The sequence below is a fragment of the Caretta caretta genome, chromosome 3 (assembly GCF_965140235.1).
Source record: "Caretta caretta isolate rCarCar2 chromosome 3, rCarCar1.hap1, whole genome shotgun sequence".
NCBI classification, from domain to species: domain Eukaryota; kingdom Metazoa; phylum Chordata; order Testudines; family Cheloniidae; genus Caretta; species Caretta caretta.
The window spans coordinates 2,589,453-2,615,719 of record NC_134208.1 but is presented as its reverse complement, the minus strand read 5'-3'; the positions used below and the strand labels follow the sequence as shown (position 1 = coordinate 2,615,719).

The window sequence follows — 26,267 nt, the reverse complement described above, 5'->3', positions numbered from 1 at the left end:
AATGCCAGACACTTTAGTTCACCCATCTTAATATTTAGACTTCTAGCATAGGTATAAAAGCATTTGTACATTTTGTCAGTATGTCATTGTCCGATGGGATGCTGATGAGGGCCAGGATGAGCAGGCAGCAGGAACTATGGAGGATTTCCCAGAAGACCCCAAAGGATGAGGCGCATGTGTTTTTTTTGCACCTTTACTTAGACAAGCTGGTTGAGGAATCCCCTCTTCGCTTCCCTGCCGCTCTGACAAATCTGAGGAGGACCCCGAGCTGTGGCAGGAAGCAGAACCTGAGGCTGGTAAGTTATAGTGGACCCCCACTTCCCTGTCAATATCTGCTCTTGCTCTGGTGTTACATTGCTGATTTTATGCCCAATCCTTGCTCTGCTCAACCCAGAAATGTCCCCGAGCAAGACACTGCTATAAATCAATTATTTATATTGATTTCTGATGAGTCACTTGGGGGTTAGGAGTCACTACTATGTGTTTGGCTGATGCTGTGTCTAAAAAACAGATTATTAGAGAAAAATCACTGTGCCCTGTGTGTGTACTTTTCTTGGCGAGCAGTCAGGCAGCAATGATCCTGGGGCTGTGTGAACCGGGGAAAGGGAGCAGGTAGATTTACCACGTTCCTGGTTGAGTACAGGACAATTGTAAAAATTGTAGAAAATCCTTTGGAAGATTACATTGTTTCTCTACTTGTATCACCCAACCCCAATCTTATCGTCCTCTTACAAAACTGAGCCATGTGGAATGGGGAGAAGATTTGAGGTGGAGGGGTGGGCAGTGGAAGGGGAAGGGAATACTTTGAGGAAAAGTTAGTCACAGCAGTCCTTTCTCCCTTGGAAGATTGCAGAATTTTTCCTGTCCTAATCCCTGGTGTCTTGCCTCGCCCCACTCTGAGCCATGCTGCGCAAGCTGTGGGGAATGGAGGTGGGAGAAGGATCCAGACTGGCAGTTGCAGTGGAGGAGTGAGGGCGCTGATCTGAAACTTCAGGGAAGGAAATACAGTTGCAGTATCTTTCTTTTCCTCCATTTCACTGTTGTTAGACAGGCACAGGGGCAGGATTTTCTGGTGATGCCGGGGCTGTGGTTGGTGCTATTTGTTGTTTACGTTTCCCTTTTCAAGGAAACTCCATATGTTAGCTGAGAATATAGTCAATTTCCAGTTGAATTGCCTCTTAGTCCTGTAAGTATATTTCACCAAATTTTTGGCATAGCAGAAACACCAGCTAGGTCTTGAGGTTTAGTGGTAGTGTTGCAAATCTTCTTGGCCCACCTTCAGAGCTACTCAAACCCATCCATTCAGCAATATGTAGAGGGTTGACCATTAGCAGAAAAATCTTCTGCATAGATTGCCAGATCTTCCCCACAGGACTGCAAAGCCATCTCTTTTCTATTTTGGTACCTTGAAAACGGTATGTTCTTCAAATGGTCACCAACCTTTAAAGAATAATTTGCATACTGATAACATAGCCCCTGAACAGAACTGCCCCTCCCCCTGCTTTGAGACATTATGACAATTTTAATTTTTTTAAAAACATTAGAACATTTTTCTTACCATTCTTACCTCTGCTCCTTCCTCCTGGTATGCAAGACTTGTGTGAGAACCAAGGGTAGTCTAATAGTTGCATTCATGGAATGATTAAAAGTATCATAAGTGTGGCCTTCTACAGCAAAGTTATTTTATGTGATAGGGATTTCTCAGCTTCTTCCAAAGGAAAAAAAATGCTACCCTTGTCTTTGAATTGGCAGGACCTTCGTCTTCTGAGAGGGAATCCATTCTGTCAGGAGGGCAGGTGCAGCACCCCAGAGACAGCAGAGGCAGACGGAGAAGGACCCTGGAAGAGCTACTCAGAGGGATGGACAGGAGGAACAAGGAGCACTCTGAGTTCCTCAGGGCATGAGAGGATTAGTCTCCCCAGTAGGAAGACACACTGGTGAACTGGTTCATGAGCAGAAGGCAAGCCATAGGGAAAGGGAGCATTCCCTGTTGGAGAGGCTTATAGAACTGGTAGTCGACTGAGTTCGGGGTCTGCTTGCTGCCATTGCCTCTGCACAACCGCTTGCACCTCCTTCTCCAGCTGCTGCCCGGGGTACAGCTGAGCCAGAGGACCTAACCCCCAAGTGACTAGAAGGAGACCATGGAGCCTGCAAGATTCCTGGGACAAACGCCCTCCACTGTTACCCAAAACCCTTTTGCCGGGGGACACCCTTGAGCATCCAGGAGGGGAAAGATGAGCTTGCAGGAGTCCTTGAATGCCACCAAGTGTTATCGTTTCCTTGATTGATGTCCTAAGTGTGATGAACATAAGATATTTTTAGGTTTTGGATTGGGCCCCACAATTCACAGCACATGAATTGCAATGGTGTAACCATCTACTGCTATTATACTATAAACACTTTTCTGTCTGCATCCCCCTCTTCCTCTGTTCAGAAATATCTGAAGTCACAAGGATATATGCACATGATGGGGAAGTGCAGTTGGTGCTCTGTGCATAGAGAAATTATTAGTTCTCGGTGCAGCAGAACACGCAACCTAAGTGTTCTGGGGCTGGAGGTTTGGTGCAAGTTCCTAACATGGCTCTATAAAGGTCTGTTTTATCATTCAGAAGTTCCTCATTCTAAAGTCACTGCTGGTCATCCCAGGTTTCCAAAATGATGTGATCCTACAACACTTATTTGTTCTCCTGCACCAGAAGTGACAGTCCACTCCAGGATATACTGTGGCAATACTGGCATTCACCATATCTATACTATATGAGCTAAATTACTTGTCATTTAGCAGCAAGGTCAGCAGTCTTTGATATGTCAAATTTCTGCCCAAATTCCACCTATCATCTTGCCAAACACCTACTCCACTGCATAACTGTTTATCCTGCAATAAGAAGCGGGAGCAGAAGCACATCATCATACCATTGCTCTGTCTTCCATCCACCTTGGCAGGGAATAACAGTGAGGGAAGATGTAATGAGGAACTGCAATTGACAGATTTGTGAAGGTGGGGGACAGTACCTGGAACACAGAACAAAGCAGTTTCTAGAGTCTCCCCCTGTCTGCACTGTGCCCTGGGATACCACCCCTGTAATAGTAACACTAATGTTGTGTAACAGTGGCAGTGTGGATGTGAGTAAACGCACGTAGCTAGCATTATATTTGTGTCCAGCACAGCATATGTGAACACTTGGCATAAGTATGGAGAGCATGCATGAGTATGTACATGTCTAGTGATTGAGTATGCATGCCAATGTAGACAGAACTGAAAATGCTTAAGAGAAAAATGCTTTGAGGATTTATTTTTCACTTCTCCTTCAAGAGCTTAGAAAATTCCAGATCTATGTTAATCATTCTAGAAGTCATACAACAAAAAAAATAAGACATTACACTGTTTCCTAAGGGAAAAACAGTCAACAAACAACCTAATACTTCAGAAAAAAAAAAAGGCTATATAAAGGGATCCTGGAAACAGTTTCTACCTCTGTTGGAAATTATTTTCCTATTAGTTTTATTAACATTTATCATGACTTAGTTTCCTTACATGCACTGCTTTATTAATTCAAAGACCATTTGGTGTTGATTACATCCAATGAACAAACATTAAGTCCACATACATGTCTGTATTTCAAAATGGTGGCTGCACCCAGCAGTTGGCTTTTGTTTCATGCTAAAGCCCTGACCATAGACTGTTTACTAGCCCATGCCATAGAGGGCATGTACCATCAACCTGTTTTTTTTCCCCCCTCCCTGCATCTATCGTGCTCAGAATGGAAGCATGGCACAGCCACAACCTCTACCCCACCTGCCCTCTACTCTGTTCCCACAGCATATTCAAATAAAGAAAAATTCAGGTATGTGAAATTCAATAGTTTGAGATGAAGTTACAGGAGAAAAAAATGGTTCGTATTCTCAGTTTATATAAGGTAGACATTGGTACTGCATGCCCTTAAAGGTATTAAGACTACAGCTTCCTGCTGAAATAAATATATATATATATGCCCTGTAACACACATTTGTACAGGAAAATAAATTTACCTTAGGAATGGTATATCTGTACAACTCTGACTGGCTTTTCACAGGGTTTGAGAAAGACAAACAGTTAAGGCTTCAAACAATCAATACAAAACCTGGCATATTTTTCTCTGCGTGTTGGCTACTACTTATCACCCTATTAATCTCTATGTGCTTACATATTGATTATTTAATAATTTGTTCTAGTACCTTTCTAGGTATTGCAGTTAGGCTGACTGGTCTATAATTCCCTGGATCCTCCTTGTTCCCCTTTTTCAAGTTAGGTACTATGTTTTCCCTTCTGCAATCCTCTGGGATCTATGGCACCTGCAGTGGCCAGACCTGCAAGGATGGGACCTTTATGAATGGCTGAGTGGCTGGCTAACTTGAAGGGGAAGAAACAGAAAACTGCGGATGAAATGTTTCCAGAACTCCCAAATTGAAAACAGCAGCAAGCTGGAGGTCTGAGAGGAAAAGATAGGGAGATATCAGAGAAAGTTTTGCAGTGGCCAGAGACAGAGTTGCCATGGCGAAAGACAGGGTAGAGAAGGATATACATGCGGCAGCAGCTCTTGGAGGCAATCCAGAATCAGAATGCTCAGCTGCATTGCATGCTCGTAGAAGTCACACAGACAATCGAGTGTCCTCAACCAGGACCCAGCCATGTTCTGCAATCCCTGGACAATACAGGGTACTGGGAACACAGGCATATATTCCCCACAGCCCCTAAACAGCCGTTCTCCCAGATACCATTCCCCACTCCAGCTGAAACTTGAGGCAGTGAGAACAGTTTTATCTGGGAACCCAGCTCTTTTAGGCATGATACTTAGAGCCCCAACACATGACCCCGAAAAAGCAGAACAAGAAGAGGCGGAGGCAAGACATATGCTTGCCTGTGAACTGGAACATACCCATTCTTGTGTTTTCCCCTCCACCGCACAATGTCACTTTAAAGCAGTATTTCATTGTTTTAATTAAAGGTTCATTTCTGTTTGTTACACAATAAATTGTTTAATAGTAAAAAACTTTAAAAATTCATTTAAAATGATTTGGTAATGCATAGTACACAGAAAAACCGTACCTTTTCCATAAGCCATAGGTTTTTATAAAAATATAAAACACAGATGCAAGATGAAATAAGAAACGCCACCCAAGTACTTATTTGGTATATGCAATCCAGTCAAGCCAAGCCATGCCATGCCACAGTATTCTTATTAGCTATATTCAAGGCCACACATTGAAGGTGCTGCAATGTTCATAATTCATTCCCCACTCCCACCTGGATAACAGCTGCACTCACAGCTGCACATCTTCAGGCCTGAGACTAAAAGTAAAAGCAGTAAGCATCCCTGACAGTACTGCAGGGATCCCCTCCCAGAATGCCAAGTATTTAGGACACACCAAGCCCCCGACATCTGAACGTAATAATGCAAATTGAAGGAAGGCAGTCGTCCCATGTGCATACTACTAGTATGGTCTACCAATATGTGTCAACTCAATGTGAACTAAGGCTTTAGTTACTGTTCCAGGACTATATTGTGTGTGCGTGTGCGCGCGCGCCCAAAAAATGAAATTTGATCGTGCTCATTGGAACCTAGGCAACCATCAACTTCTAGTTCAGTGATCAATTTATTTTTATCTGTCAGAATATCCAATATAGAAATACCCTGAGTTGGTTGGAATGCTTTTTTCTGCTACAGGGCTAATTATATTAGCTGGCTGCAGCCTGCTGGGTCCTTTGCGTGGTCAAGGGGAGTGCAAACTGGTAGGTACTCTCTTGCCTTACATGGCACCCCCAGACTTGGGGAGATGGGAGATGGGGTGTGTGCGTCCAGGGGTAAGAGTGGGGGAACCTGGTTTATTATGGGAGTTCCTAATACACTACGTTTGCTGCTGCTGCTGTTTTGTCAGCAACACAAGCCCAGCTCTTCAGAGTGTTCAAATTCATTTATACTAGGCATGCATCCAAAGGTACAAATGGAAATACTGAAATGAGGAACAGCCTTGTACAGACATGGGTAGAAGACTGTGTGTATATCTATTTTTGTTCAGAAGCTGATCTGGTACTTATTTGTTTAGTACCAAAAATGTGCTCAGTATTGCAGAGGAAAAACCAAAGATAACCCTAAGAGATTACTCTCCACAGGGCAAATGGAAAAGATGAAGTGCCCTATGAGGGTAGTGGCTTGGTGTGTTAGGCTTCCAGTTCCACCAAAGCTTCAATTTACTTAAGGTACTTGTCTGGCCATACTATGAGCACCTTACAGTCTTTAATGTATTTTTCCACGAGGCACCCCTGAGAAATAGGAAGTGTGGTTATTCCTGTTTTTCAGATGGCAACTGAGGCATAGAGAGACTAAGTGACTTATAAGGTCACACAGGAACTCTGTGGCAGAGTAGGGAATTGAACCAAGATCTTCTAAGTCCCTGGCTAGTGTCCTAACCACTGGACCTCCCTTCCTCTTTGAGCATAACATTACAAATATGACACTAACAATAATGGATTAGGCACCACTGCTGAACGTACCTGTCATAATGACAAGATCAAGGAAGTAGAATGGTTGAAGTGATGTTTATAAAGGGACCCTGCCTTGCTCTGTACTTTTAGAAGGCTACTGTGGAAAGAGATGGACAAGACACTGCAAAGCCATATCATTCAATGATCAAAAATGTGTACTCAGTGAGTTGGGTGCAAGCTCAAATGAAGCACCGGTCCACTTTGCCTCTTGGAGTGCCACATATTTTGCAGCACAGAATACTTTACTTTATTGGTGTCTATGAAATAGCTGCATATGACGGAGTTTCTTTGTTTTCCCTGAAAACTCTAAGAAAAGCATTCAGGTTTGGAAATGTCAAAGCGAAGGTTGCCTGCATGATCTAAAATATGTCCCAGTAATTAGACTTTGCTATAAAGCATGACCACAACGAAGCACAGTTATGGTTTAGAATGAGAAAAAAATTAAATTAAAACACTTCCTGACTTTTAGTGCTTCGCTTTGCAGCCGTAATTTTTTTATTCCAGGAATGTATACTCTTTAACAGCTCTTAAAGAACTAATAGAACATGATTAGACTAAATGTTCACTATAGCCTGATTTTGACAATTGAAAGGTTTTCTTGTGAGTTTTTGTGACCAAACACATTGCGAGGAATATAATTTATTCTCCACTTTGGTGATTTTAATAGGATGCCCTCTTCCCCAGTTTCTGAATTCTGAGGATGGATTCTGCTTTTTTAAAATACCAAAAATTAACATGTTTTCCGAAAGTGGTGTGTCTAAGAGAGTAAAACTGAATGTTACAAAAAATAACAGTTAATTTCTTTCTTTACTTTTAGTTCATCTTGTTGATATCTGGAATATGATTGAAGCCTTCCGAGACAATGGCCTTAATACATTGGATCACAACACAGAGATCAGTGTTTCTCGACTGGAAACAATCATTTCATCCATCTACTACCAGCTAAATAAACGCCTTCCTTCGACTCACCAGATCAGTGTGGAGCAATCCATCAGCCTTCTCCTCAACTTTATGATAGCAGCATATGACAGGTTAGTAACTCTTCCAGGTGAATTCCTTTTTTTAAAACTAGTTCATTTATTTGGGCACACTCTGCTTAAGGGCTGCACCTAAATTTTATAAAGTGGAGCAGATTGCACATCTGTAATGTAGTGGTATCTGCGGAAATTTATACATCATGGCAAGCAATGATCAATCTTTAAAATTTTGTTCTTGAGCAAGATGAATCACTGCCTGCTGGGACCTGTATGTCTCTACAGGCCACATATTAGAATTAAAGATAAAGGGCAACAATGTTGTATATGAGGGCTCTTAGCTGGCCACATTTGGTTCCTGGGACATATTGTAGCCAAGCCTTTTTGTGAAATGCTAATTAAAATAGAAAATAACATTAACCTAATGGTAGCATGATTTTGCTGTAAAATCGCATAATAGGAGAGTCTCAAATTTATGTACATGCAGTTTCCTGATTAAATCTGGTGCATAAAAACATGTTAATATAACACATGTTTTGATACTAAGTCTTGATCCCACCTAGAGTTTGCCAAGGAAAGGGCTAACACCTCATCTTCTGACTGATAGAAGGACTACAGTTGTCTCTTCAGAGTGCAGCATTTTCTTTTGGTTTGGTTTGGACCCTTAAACATATGTCCACATCCCTTCCTAGCAGTCTTGTTGCAACAGGGGTGGATCATGTTCATTAGACTTGTTATCTTTCTTTTTAGGCAGAAGGTTTTCTCTGTGGGATCTCTGAATGACAGCTGCAGAGTTCCAACTGTTAATTAGCAGCTCCATGTTTTTTCAGAATGTCATCTATAGCCTTTCATATTGTTTGCTCCCCTAGCTATTCCTTCCTTTCCCATCCTTCCTTTTTTGCTCTTGCCCTCTCCCATAACACTGCCCATCTCATCCATTATGACCAAGGAGCAGAGTTGGAACATAATTTATTCAGAAAGTTACAGCACTACTGTAAAAGTGAAACATCTCTCACAACCCCACACCACCCACAGTGCAATGGACGAGTAGAAAGGCTGAACTGACCTCTGCTGGCTATGTTGAAAACCTTGCCAGAAAAATAAAAGTCCCACTGTAAGAACTCCTTTAAGAAGGCAATCTATGCCTATAACTGTACATGAAATGAGGCTACACCCTTGTATTTATTCTATAGAAGATGACCACATTTGCCCATTGACCTCACATTTGATCTATCTATAAACTCTGACCTGGGGACTTTAAAGATTACATTGAGAGGTGGAGACAACATTTCAGAAGCTTGACAGAAGCTTATAAAATGGCATCATAATGTTCTAAAAAAAGTCTGCTGCTCATGTTAAGAATCACTATGATCAGAAAGTACAATGTGCTGCCCTGTTGCCAGGTGACAGAATACTTGTCCTGAATCTTTCAGAGAGATGGGGACCAGGCAAATTAAGATCCTGCTGGGAAAGTAATATTCATGTAGTATTTCAAAGGAAAAGGGATAGTCCAGTCTATGAAGTAAAAGCAGAAGATGGAGAAGGACGTGGTATAATTCTCCAAAATCTTTTTCTTCCCTGTGACTTCTTACCATTGGAGATTACACTACCCTCTAAACCACCACAATAGACGACCCAGAGAACTAGGCAAACTAGTGCAATAAGAGATCAAAATGGGGACTGGAACTTGGACTCCAGTAATTCTGATACGGAGAGTGAAGATGAACAACATTACATAATGGTACCAGATTTTGCCCACGGCACAGATACTCTGAATCCAGAAGCAGAAACATTTAATCTATGATTGGGAAATAAGGATGATGTTAATCCTGTAAACTTGGAAACTGCTGATCAAACTGATGTAATATTTGCACCAAGCACTGAAAGACATGAATGCCAGATTATGCCAAGGAACCTGAAACCAGTAATGCACAAGAGGGCAGATCACCAGAACAATCCACTGACATTCAAGGTCATCTGACTAGAGGGATAAGAGGCCCTCAGACACTGACATATGAAAGTTTAGGGACACCTACTTGTCAGTATCTAAATCCAACAGTTGGACTGGTGAATACACCACTGGTTGTCTTCATGTTTGTCACATGCCCTACCAAGTGCCTATTCCTGTACCTTATCCTGTTTTCTATACAAGACTGATGTAATATTGATAAAAGAAGTGATATTGACCTAAGGTATGGATATTGCTCTATATCAAGTGTCTTATAGAACTGGATAGTTTGTAATTATGTTAATTTAATACATTTTCTGACTAGCTTGACATATGCACTGTCACTTGGAGCTATATGGTTAAACCACTGATCACATAGGAAATATTATTTCATAAGTAGTTAAGATTTTGTCATGGTATTTTTTAGTAAAAGTCACAGACAGGTCATAGGCAGTAAACAAAAATTCACAGAGGCCTGTAACCTGTTCCTGACTTTTATTAAAAATAACAGGGACAGTGAAGTGGGGACTAACCGCTACTCCAGGCCCACAGCTGCTTCTGTGGCGGGGACTGCCCACTGCTGCTCCAGCCCCTGCCCACTGCTTCAGTCCCCGGGGGGGAGGGGCTGCTCCAGCCCCGCCCCCAGTCGCTGCTCCAGCCCCACCGCTCTGACCAGGGCTGAAGCCAAAGAAGTCACAGAATCCGTGAACTCTGTGACAAAATTGTATCCTTATTCATAAGGTATGAATATCTTCGGGGATTTAGGGTGTTCAGAACTGATTATTTAGTTGGATAGTGGAACTAAAATTGCTGCAGAATCTTTCTGCTTTGTGAAATAAACTGAAGAGCGATGCAGAAACTTTCACCATTAGTTCAGAACTCATGACACAGGAGAGGCCCAAACTGTCAATTGGGAATAACAGTTGTGAGCTTGTGGAATGCGTGGATTACTGCTATTAAGTCAAATGGATGGATTATATGTTTTGTTTTTTTAATGGAAGTGTTGGAATGATATTACATTTACGAGGGAGGGCTATAGCACTCATACGGGAATGTCAGGGTTAGACATTGTGGTCCCAGTGTGAGTCTGTGGCCAAAAGAGCTAATAAAATTGTGGGGTTAATAAACAGGAATCTTGAGTAGGAGTAAAGAGGTTATTTTACCTCTATATTTTGCACTGGCGAAATCACTGCTAGAATGCTAGGTTTCAGAGGAACAGCCGTGTTAGTCTGTATTCGCAAAAAGAAAAGGAGTACTTGTGGCATATAAATTGGTTAGTCTCTAAGGTGCCACAAGTACTCCTTTTCTTTTTGCTAGAATGCTGTATCCAGTTCTGCTGCCCACAATTCAAGGGTGTTGATAAATTGGAGAGGGTTCAGAAAAGAGCCTCAAGAATGATTAAAGGGTTAGAAAACATGCCTCATAGAGAAGCAGGAGGGGGTAGCGATCCAAGGGCTTGATGAGTCTCAGCAGTCTCTCCGTCACATCGTGAATCCTAGCTCCTGGCAAGCAGCAGACTTCTCGGTTTTCCCGGTCAGGGCAGCAGATAGATGACTCAGTCCCCCTGATGAGAGAGTTCCCCGACCACCACCACCCGCCTCCTTCTCTTGGGAGTGGTGGTCGTGGAACCCCCAACTCTAGGACAGCGCATCTCATGCCTTCCAATTGGCGGCATTCCTTTTAGCTTGACAAAGAGAAAGTTAAGGGGTGATTTAATTGCAGTCTATCGGTATCTGTATGGGGAACAAATAATGGGCTCTTCAATCTAGCATAGGCATAGCAGTATCCAATGGCTGGAAGTTGAAGCTAGACAAATTCGGACTGGAAATAAAGCGTAAATTCTTGACCAGTGAGTGCAATTAACCATTGGGACATTTTACCAAGGGCCATGGTGGATTCTCCATCACTGACAATTTTTAAAAGAAGATTAGATGTTTTTCTAAGAATTTGGTCTAGGAATTATTTTGGGGAAGTTCTGTGGCCTGTGCTATACTGGAGGCCAGACCAGATGATCACAGTTTTCCCTTCTGGCCTTGGAATCTGTGAGTTTACCTGTGTCTTGTCCCTTTAAGGATTGAAGGTCTGCTGAAAGGGGCAAAGGGAACAGCTCTGGTTGCAGCAGCAGAGTTGTGTGTGTTCTGAAAGGAATGAGCAGCAATGGGGCTTGTGCAACCAGGGGTGTCTTATTTGTTTGGTTTTTGGTTGGTTTGTTTTATTTATTTCTAAATTCAATAAAACTCCAGTTTCAAAACTCTTCCTGGTGTCCGAGTGAAACACAAGTGGCCCTAAGCCAATCTGAACAGCCTGCTTTTGAAGTAAACCAGTAAACCCCAACATTTTATCAGGGGACTCATTCCCTTAGCCAGTTTTTCAATTTCCAAGGTCAAAGAATTTCTTAAAGCCCAACCATAATGGAGCTAAGCATGTGAAAGATTCCTATGACAGCATATCTAGCACTTCCTCATGTTCCCACTAATGGGATCTCAAGAGCCTGTGTCAGTGTTTTGGACCCTTCTAGAAAGCTGTGTGATACCTTATGGCACTGAACGATCAGAGCTCAAGGCTATTTAACGGATGTGGGAGCCCCAACCCTCCTCACTTCCTTCTGGCTGCTTAGGACTGAGGATATAAGGAACCTCAGAACTGTGTCCATGTCTGACCAAGCCAGACAACTAAGACACTTTTTCTCTTGTACATAGCTTGGTGTTTTAACTTTCTTAGATAATTTCCTAGCTATAAATAGTTCAGAGCAATTTTTCCCCTTTCTGAGTGTGCACCTCTGTTCTGGGATTGATGCCAACCCTTGAGGATCCAAAGAAGATATTTAAATGGTGCAGCTCCTGTCTCAGGATCCTTCTCAAGTTGAATGCTGTCTCCTGATGTGTGTTCTGCCTGGCAGAGGTGGACCATTCTGCCCCTGTGGTCAGATCTGATGTCTGCTTGGCTGCCTTTACTTCCTGATCCAGCAGAGATCATCAGTTAACATTCCAGGCTGGGGCTTTGTGCCATGCCTGGCTCCAAGACATACTACTTCACAGTTGCATGAGTTGACTTTGACACCACCTGTTAAGGTGGGATCCGAGAAGGCTCTTCATCCTGATAGTGCGGAAAGAGCAGATCTTTGGGCTTATTCTTTTTGTTGAGACATCCCTGGCATCAAAGATTGCCTGGGGCTGCTATTTTGCCTGTCTCTTGTCAGTGCAAAAGCACTCCTCAGATTAGAAGCTGTCCAAGGTTCAAGATTCCAGTGCCAGCACTTCATCCTCAATGCCAGCCAAGACCTCTAGACATAGTGCCAGGACAATTGCCCCATGCTCCCAGACATCAGTTCTGATGTTATGGTGTCAAGAACAAATCACAAAAAGCTCCTTCCGAGACCATTCGTATCTTGCCTGCCCGTGTTGAGTCCCCCAGACCCACAGGCCTTCCCCATTTCAGTGCTTCCTGTGCTGTTTAAAGCACAAAGAGAAGAGAGGGCTATTCAAAAAGCTTCTCGGAAAGCACCACCAAAAGAAGCGTCACCAATCCCAGGACTGCATGGTGTCTGTTCCAGTTTACCCCGATGGTACTGTATTTTGACTTTCCAGTACCTTCTCCCTGACACCCTACTACAGTGTCCATTGAACTTAGGAGGCTCAGAGGAGGGGCTGGTTCTTCTTTAGGTGTCCTCTGCACATTCCCACTAATGGATGTGTGACGGATTCCCCCAGGAACTGGGGTACCACTAAGCCCTCTGACCTACCAGCCTGGGCTCCCTCTCACACTGTGCTGCTGTGACAAGCTGCAAAGCCTTCCAAGCTTGCACTTTCACCAGCATTCACACAGGTAGGGACACACCCAGCTGCAGTTACATGTAGGCTCTCTAACCACCAGCTTCCCAGCCTAGGACCCCAGAGCAATACCGTCCTGCCCTGGTCAAATCTGGCCAGTATATGTGTTTAATACCCGGTCCACCTCTCCCTCAAAGTGAAGAGGACCATGCACACTTGTGGTAACCAAGTAGAGATTTTCTGCAGGCACCTTAGTCAAACATACACTGGTTTGGATTAAAACATAAAATAAGTTTATTGACTACAAAAAGATAGATTTAAGTTATTATAAGTGATAGCAAACAGATCAAAGCAGATTACCTAGTAACTAAACAAAAATGCAAACTGAGCTTAACGTACTAGATAGATAGGTTATGAATTAGCAAATTCTCACCCTGAGTGATAAACAGGATGGCAGATTCTTAAGCTGCCTTTGCTTTGCAGCTTGGGTTTCCCAGGTTTTCATGCACAGGCTAGAAATCCCTTTAGTCTGGGAGCATCACTTCCCCCAGTTCAGTCTTTGTTCCTGTGGTATTTCTAGGTGTGTTATCCTACAGGTGTGTTGCCTACTTTATGACTCCTGGATAACACCTGTAGCTAGCAGTGCCTACTTTAAAAGCTGTAGGATAAAGGTTGTTTGAGGCACAAGTGGTGTTCTCTTCCATCCTCCCCGTGGAAGGAAAAGGCCTGGGGAGAGACCGTCGAATCATGGAAGTCAAATCATGGCTATGCAGGTGGTGTTGGAGAGAAGGCTTTGGACTCTTTGACCGTGGGATGGTGTTCCAAGAAGGAGGAGTGCTAGGCAGAGATGGGCTCCACCTAACGAAGAGAGGGAAGAGCATCTTCGCAAGCAGGCTGGCTAACCTAGTGAGGAGGGCCTTAAACTAGCTTAGTTTGCACTGCTATCTAGGGTTCCACTATTCAGGCTGCAAAGGTAACAGCATCATGTGACACCCTGGCACCTTGTTATTCACCACTGTCATATAATTAGGATAAGTTTTACACACAGTATGCCTTGTGAGGTATCATTCCAAAAGTCTTGATCTGCTCGACAGTAATATCTCGTTGGATTGTATGTGCTATTATCATATGTGAAGTTATGAAGTTGGGCTCTGTAGGTGTTACTGAAACGTGTTGTGAGGTTGAAAACACCCACAAGCAGCCTTTCAGGTACAACCGTAAAAAGGCCAAACAATGTTAATGGCTCATTGAGGAAATGCACACAAGCACCAGGATTACCCCAGGAACTGTGTACAGAGACAGCACTAGACAATGGGAACTATTTGACCGAGGTCACAGCAAAAGAGCTTTCCAGCAAGTGGGAAGAAGATATAAAAGGGCACTGTAGGCCTCCTTGGGGAGAGGTCCTTTGTGATCCGATGTGGACTTTCTGTGGAGAACCTGTTCATAGGCACACACAAAGATCATCTCCCCTTGCAATTATCCTTCTTCTCCCAAGTGTTCAGTGGGTACACTCCCTACAGTAATGCCACCAAGTCCAGTCAGAAATCCTGCTACCATCAACATCTCTGGCTAACATCTCTCACGTGCACTCTGAGCACAGAGATTAGGTCACAGCTCCACAGGATGATCCTGGGACACAGACATAATCTCCCCAGGTAACATGGTCTGTTGATCTCTTGCCAGAGTTGACTTCAAAACAGTTCCACAATGTGGTGGCTGGAGCCCTACTGCTGCGGCTCACATTTGTCCCAGCAGTAAAGCGAAGACATCTTCAACATCCTACAGTCCAGAGAAAAAAGGAACGTAATGCCCTTTATCCAAAGGGGGACATTTAGCATCCCTTACCACCATGCTTGCAAAGGCAAAAGATGGATGGTTGTTTTATACCAGGTCCCCCAGGTTCAGTTCTGTTGTTCACCCTCCTACAAATGCATTGGTTATCATAGCAAAGTCTCTGAGAACTTCATTCTCTGCCCCTCCAGACAGGGAAGTCAGAAGATTGGACGCCTTTGGCAGAAAAGTCAACTCTGGGTATTGAGGTGGCAAACTATGTAGCTCCTTCCTTTTCTTGACCAATTGCCATATATCCAGCAGAAGCTGGCTAAGGACATTACCCAAGGAAAAAAAACTTGCCTTCAGCCTCTGAAGGTACCATATGACATTTTTGATGCAGTGGCAAGATTTATAGCCTCTTTACAGACATTCATGGTTGAACTCATCTAGTCTTTCTGTGTTTGCCTAGTTCAAAATTTGTGATCTTCCCTTTGAGGAAGAAAGAACGTTCCGCAATAAAATGGATAAGACCTTACAGCACACTAAGGAGGCAAGGTCAGCTGCGAGAGCTGTATGGCTGATGCAACCTCCCTGCCCAAGAGGAGGTTCTCTTTTTGAGGTTTTGAGTACCAAGATAATGTTTTCTATCTTCCTTTGCACAGATGAAATACCAGTTTCGTAGGCAGCCTCTAAAACAAGCTGCTAAGAGACCATACAGAAATAAAACCAGATGACTGAAATGTTTTTCTGGAGGCAGCCACAATCTTCAGCCTTCCAGCCTCTGTTTTGGTGGGTCTGCTGGGAGTACAGAACCAAATACATTTAGTTTTCTCCCTTTAGAGATCATTTGGTCTAGAGATCATGGGTCCCTACCATCTTGGGAACAGAACATCTGATAATGGGGTCCTGCATGTCATCCAGAATGACTGCCTCCAATCCCCCATTCCTCTTCTGAAATCCTTCTGAAATCTTATTTCTAGAAGAGGTGGAGTCTCCTCTCCAGAAGGAATTTGTTGAAGAGGATCCAAGTTTCCTCCTCCACTTGTATACTATCTTACCTTTTCAGAGTTGCTGTAAGAAATCTGTAAAGTATTATCCATAGCACACAGTACGATATAGATAATTCAGTCAGTCTTTTTATTTAGGATTATAGTGCTCAGAATTTATGTATTGCTTATACACTCTCATGTACATGCTCTCAGTACTCCTAATTTATGTTCAACTCTGACTAAATTAACTCCGTACTGAGCACTAACAATGGCTTTATCCTGAGATTACTGTTCTATATAGCCTCTATAATCCTCTGTTACTATATGTTGTTTGTGTTTCACCTCCTTGTAAAGTGTTTTGTGATTTTTTTTATGAGAATAGTTGTTTTTGCATACCACTTTGTGCTGAATAAAATCTTTCCATTGATTTTATAAGGAATTAGTACAAATTTTTTCTCATGCTGACATTAGGAAATGGTTGCCTGATTGTACCATCTGTTCCTGATAGTGCAGCAGTCTAGGTGCCTTTAATTAGAATAACAAGCATCCATGTTTGTTCCTGTTCTACTCAGAATGTTCAGAATATCTTGTAACCTAACCTGTTTTGTTAGAATACCACTTCTTTCTCTGAGTGTCAGGCAGTGTTCATAAAGAGTTGGAATTCCCGAGAAAGGGCAGCAGTAAAAGCAAGAAACATAATTAAACGGGCTTATTCTAAATAGAAAGGAATGACTCATAATAATCAGGTTCCACCATGTAGTAGGTAGCTGTGGACAGGTAAAACAAATGCAAGCTTCTCTTCATCCATAGAATGCCCATAATTCTGCAAGAGAACGTGATTTGTCATTGGCTACCTGTTAGCTGTTCTAATTGATTGACAAAGCTAAATGTTACTTGTGGCACCTAGATAAGCTATTACCAGCAGGACAGTGGGGTGGGAGGAGGTATTGTTTCATATTCTCTGTGTATATATAAAGTCTGCTGCAGTTTCCACGGTATGCATCCGATGAAGTGAGCTGTAGCTCACGAAAGCTCATGCTCAAATAAATTGGTTAGTCTCTAAGGTGCCACAAGTCCTCCTTTTCTTTTTGCGAATACAGACTAACACGGCTGTTACTCTGAAACCTGTCTAAATGTTACTATCATTTTTTGTATTATGTTCACTGTTAAATAGTTTTATAAAGCATAGCACTTAGGGAAGGCATGAATGAACTTTTCTTCTGACCCTGAAATATTTTTGTTCTTATCCTTCCATAAAGTAATGATTTATCATGTATTTTATTTTGCAGTGAGGGCCATGGGAAGTTGACAGTGTTTTCAGTTAAAGCTATGTTAGCAACCATGTGTGGTGGGAAAATACAAGACAAACTAAGATGTAAGTACTTTCAAGTAAATTTAACCATTATTTTAAATTTTCTATTTCCACCATTAGTCACACAAACTTCGTATTTAATTGTTACGTTTTGGAAAATTAGCTACATTTTTCTTACTTATCCAGCAGTCATGCTACTGGAATGAATCTTATGTTAGTTTAATCTTTTTGGTAATGCATGCCATCTACTGGCTACAGAAGATACTCAGTTTGTATTTAAAAAGTAATATTTTGTTCAAAGAAAGTGAAACAAAACTCCAAAAACCTGAAACTTATTTGACAGTTATCCTTCATAAAGTTTCATTCATTAAAGGCTTGATCCTACTGTACAAATGAAGTAACGGGAAGCTTTGCCATTATCTTCAATAGACACTGGATCATACAGTAGATTAACACAGTATCCGTGTATGGCCTGATAACGTGGGCTATAGGATACAGACTTCTTAAAGCCCTTTTGAACACTTTTCAGGGTTACCTGAGGTGTCCAGAGTGAATCACTACCAACTGCTTACAGTGGGAGGAAGACCTATCTATGCCACCTGGGGAGACTCTCCCCAGCCACTGACTGCTGGCAATACAAATAGACCACAAGCTCTGCTCTTTCCCTCTGCAGCCTAGCAAATTATACACTCCACTTTGTTACACTCAAGTGCCCAGTCCCTTATCTTCTGGACACCTGCAATGTACACCAGTGTGCTGTCTCTGTGGAGGCAGTGCACCTCAGTTCTCTGGTTTCACCTCAGTACAACACTCTCCTGTGCACAAGGCTTTTGGACAAGTCGATGGTAAAACCAAATGGAAGTTTATTTAACCGATCTTAAGATCGAGATTAAAATAAAAGCAAGCTTAAGGGTTTGGAAACATAAGGTTACAAGTAAAAGAAAAACCTAAAAGACACTCTATATAGCTTATACTTTTTCTTATCCAATTGTTAGCTGCTACAGCACTTGTCCACTCCAAAAAGCTGGGATCCATCTTTTACGAGAGATGCTCCTGCTCGCAGAATGCCTCCTCCGTAATGGATCACAACTTGTGTTCTTCTGTCATCTCTTATACAGTTACAGACTAATGCCTCTTACCCAAGAGGTCCACTAATCAGAGTCTTTTAGATCCCCTAATCAGAGTCTTTTAGGTCCCCTAATCAGAGGCTGGCTCAATGGATGTCAGTTGTTCTCAATGTTGATTGAGTGAGCCCTGAGACCCGCCTCAAATCAGGTGACAAGTTTCACTTTAACAGTTTTGAAACCCAATATAAAAAAATGTTACATAAGAGGTATTGTTTCATATTCTCTGTGTGTATATAAAGTCTGCTGCAGTTTCCACGGTAAACATCTGATGAAGTGAGCTGTAGCTCACGAAAGCTCATGCTCAAATAAATTGGTTAGTCTCTAAGGTGCCACAAGTACTCCTTTTCTTTTTGCGAATACAGACTAACACGGCTGTTCCTCTGAAACTCTAAAATTGTTTCCTATACAAATATCACTCAATAACCATGACAATCAGTTATTTCACAAACAACAGCCTTAGGAGAAATATTGAAAAGATGGTCAGACATGGGTAATATACGTGCCTGGGTATGTATGGGCATGTTTGTGTCACACCTTTTAAAACAAATTCTTGATCTCTCTCCCTGTTTAGCAAACCTTACAAAATATGACAGGAACAAAGAAGGGAGGCTGGCATCATTGTGGGAATAAAGGTGTTTGATCTTATATTTCCATATTTTCAAACTATTTTGGGTTTCTTTAAAGTTTAAACTTTAGTTCAGAATTTACTGAGCTTTTAGTCCTAGAATCATAGGGCAGGAAGGAACCTTGAGAGCTTATCAAGTCCAGCCCCCTGCAGTGAGGCAGGACCAAGTCAACCTAGACCATCCCTGGACAGGTATTTCTCCAACCTATTCTGAAAAACCTTCAGTGATGGTGTGAGAGGGAGCTTGGAGGACTAGTCGGACTAGTGGTTGGAGTACTTGATTTTCTGCCCCCTGCTTCTGTGGTCGAGGTGCCTCAGTCCTGAAGGCAGGGGAGTAGGGGGATCCAGGCCCTTCCATTCCACTTGGTCCCAGCCCAGGGCCCTGTGTAAGTTAACCCCTGAGTAGGGGACCTCCCAGCGGGGAGTCCACATCTGCTGCACTAGGCTACTTCCTACTGTTTCCCCTTCAGGGCATGGCCCCTCTAATCCAAGTTCCTTTGGTGGCTTGGTTCTAGTAGTGCCCTTTCGTGGACCCTGGGTGGCGTCCTGCTGCAGTCACAGGTTCCTCCAGGTGTGGAAGCCGTAAGTTTGGTGGGATCAGAACCCCACATGGGCTCTGTGCTTTCGCCACCCAGGTGCCTCTTAGGCTGGGTGGTCCTAGACCTCTTTGTCTCCTTTGGCCAGGAAGAGGGTGCTTGGCTCCTGGTGGCTGCCTCAACTGGCCGGGTAGTGCTCCTTCCCTCAGGAAGGGAAGCAGCGAGCTCCTGCCTTTTCGCCAGTCAGCCTCAAACTGAGCCAGGCTCTCTCCTTTTCTCTCCCTTCCAAGCCTGGTATGGGCTGCAGGTATAAGGGGGGCGGGGCTAGCTGGGCCCAAAGGCTCTCTTTAACCCCTTCCATGCTGGTGGGTGTTTTTTCTGCTTCACCACAGATAGGGATTCCACAACCTCCCTTGGAACTCTATTCCAGAATTTAACTACTCTTATAGTTAAAAAGTTTTTCCTAATATTTAACCTCAATCTCCCTTGCTAAAGGTTAAGCTCATTACTTCTTATCCTACCTTCAGTGGACATGGAGAGCAATTGATCACAGTCCTCTTTATAACAGCCTTTAATATATTCGAAGACTGTTATCTGGTCCCGCCTCAATTTTCTTTTTTCAAGATTAAATATGCCCAGTTTTTTTTAAGCTTTCCTCATAGGTCAGGTTTTCTAAACCTTTTATTATTTTTGTTGCTCTCCTCTGGATTCTCTCAAATTTGTCTGCATCGTTCCTAATGGATGGCCCCAAAACTGGGGACGCAACTCCAGCTGAGGCCTCCACATTGCAAAGAAAAGCAGGACAATTACTTCCTGTGTCTTACATATGACACTCCTGTTAATACACCCCAGAATAATATTAACCGTTTTTGCAACTGCATCACATTGTTGGCTCATGTTCAATTTGTGATCCAATATAACCCCCAGATCCTTTTCAGCAGTACTATCACTTAGCCAGTTGTTCTCCATTTTGTAGTTGTGCATTTGATTTTTCCTTTCTAGCCCAAGCACTTTGTATTTGGCTTTATTGTATTTCATCAGGTTGCTTTCAGACCAGTGTACCAATTTGTCAAGGTCCTTTTGAATTCTAATAATGTACTCCAAAGTGCGAGCAACCCCTCTGAACTTGGTGTCATCCACAAATTTTATAAGCATACTCCCAGTATCATTATCCAAATCATTAATGAAAATATTGAGTAATATCAGATCAAGGATTGACCCCTGCAAGACTTCCGTAGATACACCCTCCCAGTTTGATTGCAAACCATTGATAACGACTCTTTGAGTACAATCTTTCAAACAGTTGTGCACTTATAGTAATGTGATCTAGATTACATTTTCTTAGTTTGCTTATGAAAATGTCATGAGGGACTGCCTGTCAAAAGCCTTATGAAAATAAAGATATATCACACCTGCTGCTTTCCCCTCTGTCCACTAGGCCAGTAGCACTGTCAAAGAAGGAAATTGGGTTAGTTTGGCATGATTTGTTCTTGACAAATCCATGCTGGTTATTACTTATCACCCAATTATCCTCTAATACTTACAAATTGATTGAATAATTTATTCCAGTATCCTTCAGGTATTGAAGTTACGCTCACTAACATCTGATGAAGTGAGCTGTAGCTCACGAAAGCTCATGCTCAAATAAATTGGTTAGTCTCTAAGGTGCCACAAGTACTCCTTTTCTTTTTGCGAATACAGACTAACACGGCTGTTCCTCTGAAACCTGTCACTAATCTGTAATTCCCCAGGTCTTCTTTGTTCTCCTTTTAAAAGACAGCTACTATGTTCTCCCTTCTCCTCCCCTCTGGAACCTCACCTGTCCTCCATGAGTTCTTGAAGATAATTGCTAGAGGTTCTGTGATTGTTTACACTAGTTCCTTAAGTACCTTAAGATGTTGACCTGAATACATTTAACTTACCTAAATATTTTTTAACCTGTTCTTTCCCTATTTTTCGTTTGCTTTTCTTCCCCCTGCTTGTTAATATTAATTGTGTTGCATATCTAGTCATCATTAAACTTTTTAGGGAAGACTGAAGCCAAATAGGCATTAAACACATCAGCCTTCTTGATATCATCAGAATTAGCTCTCCTTCCCCACTAAGTGGAGAACCTATCCTTCCCTTTGTCTTTCTCGAGCTCTTAATGTATTTAAAGAACCTCTTTTTATTGCCTTTATGTCCCTTGCCAGGTATAACTCATTTTGTGCCTTCCTGATTTTGTTCCTACATCCTTGCACTATTATTTTGTACTCCTCCTTAGCAGTTTGTCCATGTATCCACTTACTGTAGAGACTTTTTTGATTTTTGGGTCACTAAAGAGCTCCTGATGGAGCCATGCTGGCCTCTTACAATTCTTCCTATCTTTCCTTTGCCTCAGAATAGTTGGCAATTGTATATTTAATATTGTTTCTTTGAGAAACTGCCAGCTGTCCTGAACTCTCTTATCTCTTTTATTTTCTTTCCGTGGGACCTTAGACGTTCTCTGAGTTTAACGTCTACTTTTTTGAAGTCCATTGTCCTTATTCTGTTGCTTTCACTCCTTCCTGCCTTTAGAATCATGAAATCTATTATTTCATGATCATTTTCACCCAAATTACCTTTCATCTTCAGATTTGCAATCAAATTTTCCTTGTTAGTCAGAATCAACTCTAAAATGGCTGTCCCCCTGGTTACTTCCTCCACTTTCTGGAACAAGAAGTTGTTCCCAACACAATTAAAGATCTTACTGGAAATTTTCTGTTTTGCCATATTACTTTTCCAAGAGACGTCTGGGTAGTTAAAATCCCCCACTACTGCCAGGTCTTGTGTTGTGGATATTTCTGTTGTTTGTTCTATAAATCTCTCACCCACTTCTTCCTCTGGTTTGCTAGTGTATAGTAGACCCTTACTGTGAAGTAGGAAGGAGGCAGTAGTGCATAGGAAACTCTGTGCAAGCCCGGGACCCAGTATGAGGCTGTTTCTCCCTCTGGATCCTTGGGCTCTAGGAGGGTAGGGTTTGTGAGTGTCTGGGCCGAGGGGGTGCACCTGGGCTCTGGAGGTGAGAGGGTGTGAGTGTCTGGGCCAGGGGGGACCACAGCTGGCCTCTGGGGAAGAGAGGATGTGAGTATCTGGGGTGGGGGGGGCTGCAGCTGGCCTCTGGGGGGTGGGGGATATGTGTGTCTGGGCCAGAGGGGGCCCACAGCTGGGCTCTGCAGGTAGGAGGAGTGAGTGTCTGGGCTGCTGGAGGGCGCAGCTGGGTTTTGGTGGGGGGAAAAGGGTGTGAGTGTCTGGCCCCCCGGCTAGGCTCTGTGGGAGGAAGGGTCAGAGAAGCAGGAACTAAGTTGTCCTAGCGGTTTCTTTAACACTCTATTCCTGGGGGAATTTTTGTGTGTGTCTGTATTGTTAGATATACTTGCTGACAGGCATTTTGACATAAATTATGAAAATAATTGAAACTGGCGTGATTATATAGTGTTGTTTTGACAAATAAAATTTACAGAAGTTTAAAATATTGTATGCAGAATTTTTAATTTTGGGGGGCAGAATTCCCCCAGGAGTAGCGTACGTATGCTTGATGTATAATGAAACACTTCCTCCCTTTTTCCCAGCCTGTCCTTCCTGAACAAGCTATTACCCTCTACCAACATTCTAGTCATGAGATTTATCCCACCAAGTCTTTGTGATGCCAGTAAAGTCATAATCTAAATTATGTACTAATACTTCCAGTTCTTTCTGTTCCCCTACTCCTTGCATTTGTGTACAGACATCTAAGATGCTCAGCAGATTCCCCCACTGTTTCCCTCTTGTTGCTCCTATTTTACCCTATTGTAATTTTCCATGTCTCCCCCAACACCTAGCGCTCTGTCAAGGTTGCCCATTTTATGTTTACTTGTGAGCTTTTGTCACCTGCCCCTTTGAACCTAATTAACTGCCTTGTACCTCCTCATCTTTGTCACTCCCGGACCTGCCCGCCCCTCCCCAATCCACTGTTCCCTCCTACTTGATGCTCATTTTGTTATCTCATCTCTATCCCCTGCTTTTCTTGTTTCGGTCTTCCCTATCCCTGATTCCTTGACTGCCTGTTCTATCTGCAAAACAATGCTCTTCATAAACATTCTCAATACTATGCTTTCACTGACTCTGCCTCACTGGCAAGCAGCACAGTTGTTTTCAATGGTTTATCTTTCCTTTCCTCACTGACCCACCTGCATTCTGACTCCATGGTCTCAGGGCTGTACTTTCAAAATGCCTGTGATATATGCTGTTAACTCAAACACTTGAAAATCCTGCCCCCACACACCTTCTTTTCACTTCACCTTCTACATGCTAGGTTCTTTTCCTCCCACTAATCAGTCTGATCATCTGCGCTGGAACCCTGATTCTGCCCTACATGTACTGTTCCCATGTTGCTGACCACTTCTGAGAAAATTCAGGGACAACACTGAATTTGTAGTTAGTGTGTTGGACTAGATGACCTCCTGAGGTCCTTCCAACCCTGATATTCTATGATTGATTCTATGACTTCCTCCTTTGTAAATGTGACTTTGTTCTCTCCGTTCTTCTTCGAGTGCTGTCCCTGTGGTGCTTCATTTCAGGTGGCGGTGCGTCCCAGTGCTGTTGATCAGAGATTTTTGCTAGCAGCTTCTCGTCGGGGCGCACGTGCGCAGTAGCTGTCTCGCGGCATTGCTGATGCCTCTTCTGGCATGCGCATGCCCGACCCCCCCAGTTCCTTCTCAACTGTCCTCGGCTTGAGACGGGTCCGTTAGCAGAGTCCCTACGAACTATAGAAAAATATAGTTTTAGATTGTTAAATTAGTTTAATTAACTCTAGTTAGTATTAGATTAACATAGCAGTAATATCATAGTTAGTTAGTTAAAAAAAAAATCATTTTTTCCCTTTAATTTCATCCCCAAATCCCAAAGAGGGAAGCTTTAAAAATGCCTGGATCCCCAGCTTTTAAAAGGTGTGCGTCTTGTAATGATGCCATGCCAGTCACTTTGTGTCTGCTGCCTTGGGGAATTACACATTCCTCAGAGGTGCACTCACTGCAACAGCCTAAAGGCAAGGGCCAGGAGAGATAGGGATCTCTGTCTGAAATTAATCTTGACAGAGACAAGCTCTTTTCCGCAAAAACTGATGAAGTCCTTCACGCAGTGAAGGACTCAAGAGCAACGTTACAGACCCTAGGGATATACACACCACCTAACAGGAGACAAAGGTACCAGCCCTACAACAGGAGCAGAGACAATATGTCTCAAAGCCAGCAGAGACCGTACGATGCACGGGGCCAAAGAAACTGAATACAGAGATGTCGACAGAATCAATCACAGAACGCGACGTTCCCAACAACCACTAAATAAGCTGCAATTTTGAAGCGTTGATCGAGGGTCTGCATGACCTCCCCATAACACCAGTGTCAATGACCAATACCCAAATCTTTGGGCTCTGACTCAGACCATATTATAGCAACTGGGCCTCCATCACCTTGGACCAGTGGGTCTTAGAGATCGTTCAAACAGGCTAAACCATCCCCTTTACATCATTCCCGCCTACCCATCCACCTTCCCCATCCCTCTTTAGGGATTCTTTCCACGAGCACCTGTTGAGACAAGAGGTACATCACCTTCTACAAATAGGTGCAGTGGAACTGGTTCAGTCACAACACAGAAGGAAGGGATTCTATTCCCATTACTTCCTGACCCAAAAGAAAAATGGAGGATGGAGACCCATCCTCGATCTAAGGAGACTCAACAAATTCATCCATGCCCACAGATTCAAAATGGTCACCCTGAGCTCAATCATCCCTATGCTGGAAGAAGGGGACTGGTACGCAGCCCTGAATCTACAAGACGCATAGTTTCATGACACAATCCATCCATCTCACAGACGCTTCCTAAAGTTCACAGTAGGACAAGAACATTTCCAATACAGAGCGCTACCATTTGGCCTCTCAACTGCACTGAGAGTATTCACCAAAACACTTGCGGTAGTAGCGGCTGACTTACGCAGAAGTGGGATACTGATATTCCCTTACTTAGACAACTGCCTACTCAAAGACACCACAAAGACAAAAACAGAAGGAAGCATTCAAATAACCACCTCTCTCTTTCACTCCCTGAGACTTCAAATCAATGAAAAGAAATCCACCCTAGCTCCAGTGCAGCAACTAGAGTTCATTGGAGCTCACCTGGACTCCCTCACGGCCAGAGCATCACTTCCAAGGCTACGTTTCACCACTATGACCCCCCTTATATCAGTGATCTCACAGTCCATGGGTACATGTGCGAATATGCCTACAACTGTTGGGACATATGGCTGCTACCACATTCGTTGCAAAACACTCCAGGCTACACATGCGGTGCCTTCAGAGATGGCTGAATGCAGTATACAGCCCACAAAGACACAGTCGAAACAAGAGAATCACACCCACAGGAGAGGTGATACAATCACTATGCTGGTGGAGAAACCCAACGAACGTTTGTTCTGGTGTACCATTCCAACAAGAGCCACCATTTGTTCAGATCACGACAGATGCCTCCCTGATTGGATGAGGGTGCTCAGCTGAAGCAACATACAACACAGGGCAAATGGTTCCGTGTGGAAACACATCTACACATAAACCTGCTCGAACTATGTGCGGTCCGCAATGCATGCTGCCACTTCCTTCCTCTCATAAGAGACCGAATGATACAGATCCTAACAGA

At 43.1% G+C, this 26,267-nt stretch overlaps 1 protein-coding gene across 18 annotated transcripts in view; it reads left to right on the top strand.

Moving 5' to 3' along the window:
- The window catches only part of DTNB (dystrobrevin beta), a 380,746-nt gene that overhangs the window by 46,002 nt on the left and 308,477 nt on the right, over positions 1-26,267 (top strand). For all 18 annotated transcript variants that reach the window (XR_007356069.2, XR_007356070.2, XR_007356076.2 and 15 more), the window contains 2 exons: positions 7,341-7,554; positions 17,270-17,355. Coding sequence is in view for 4 of the 18 variants with exons in the window: in XM_048846097.2 (XP_048702054.2) it covers positions 7,341-7,554; positions 17,270-17,355 (300 nt within the window). In the remaining 14 variants the exon portion in view is untranslated. The remainder of the gene's footprint in view (positions 1-7,340; positions 7,555-17,269; positions 17,356-26,267) is intronic.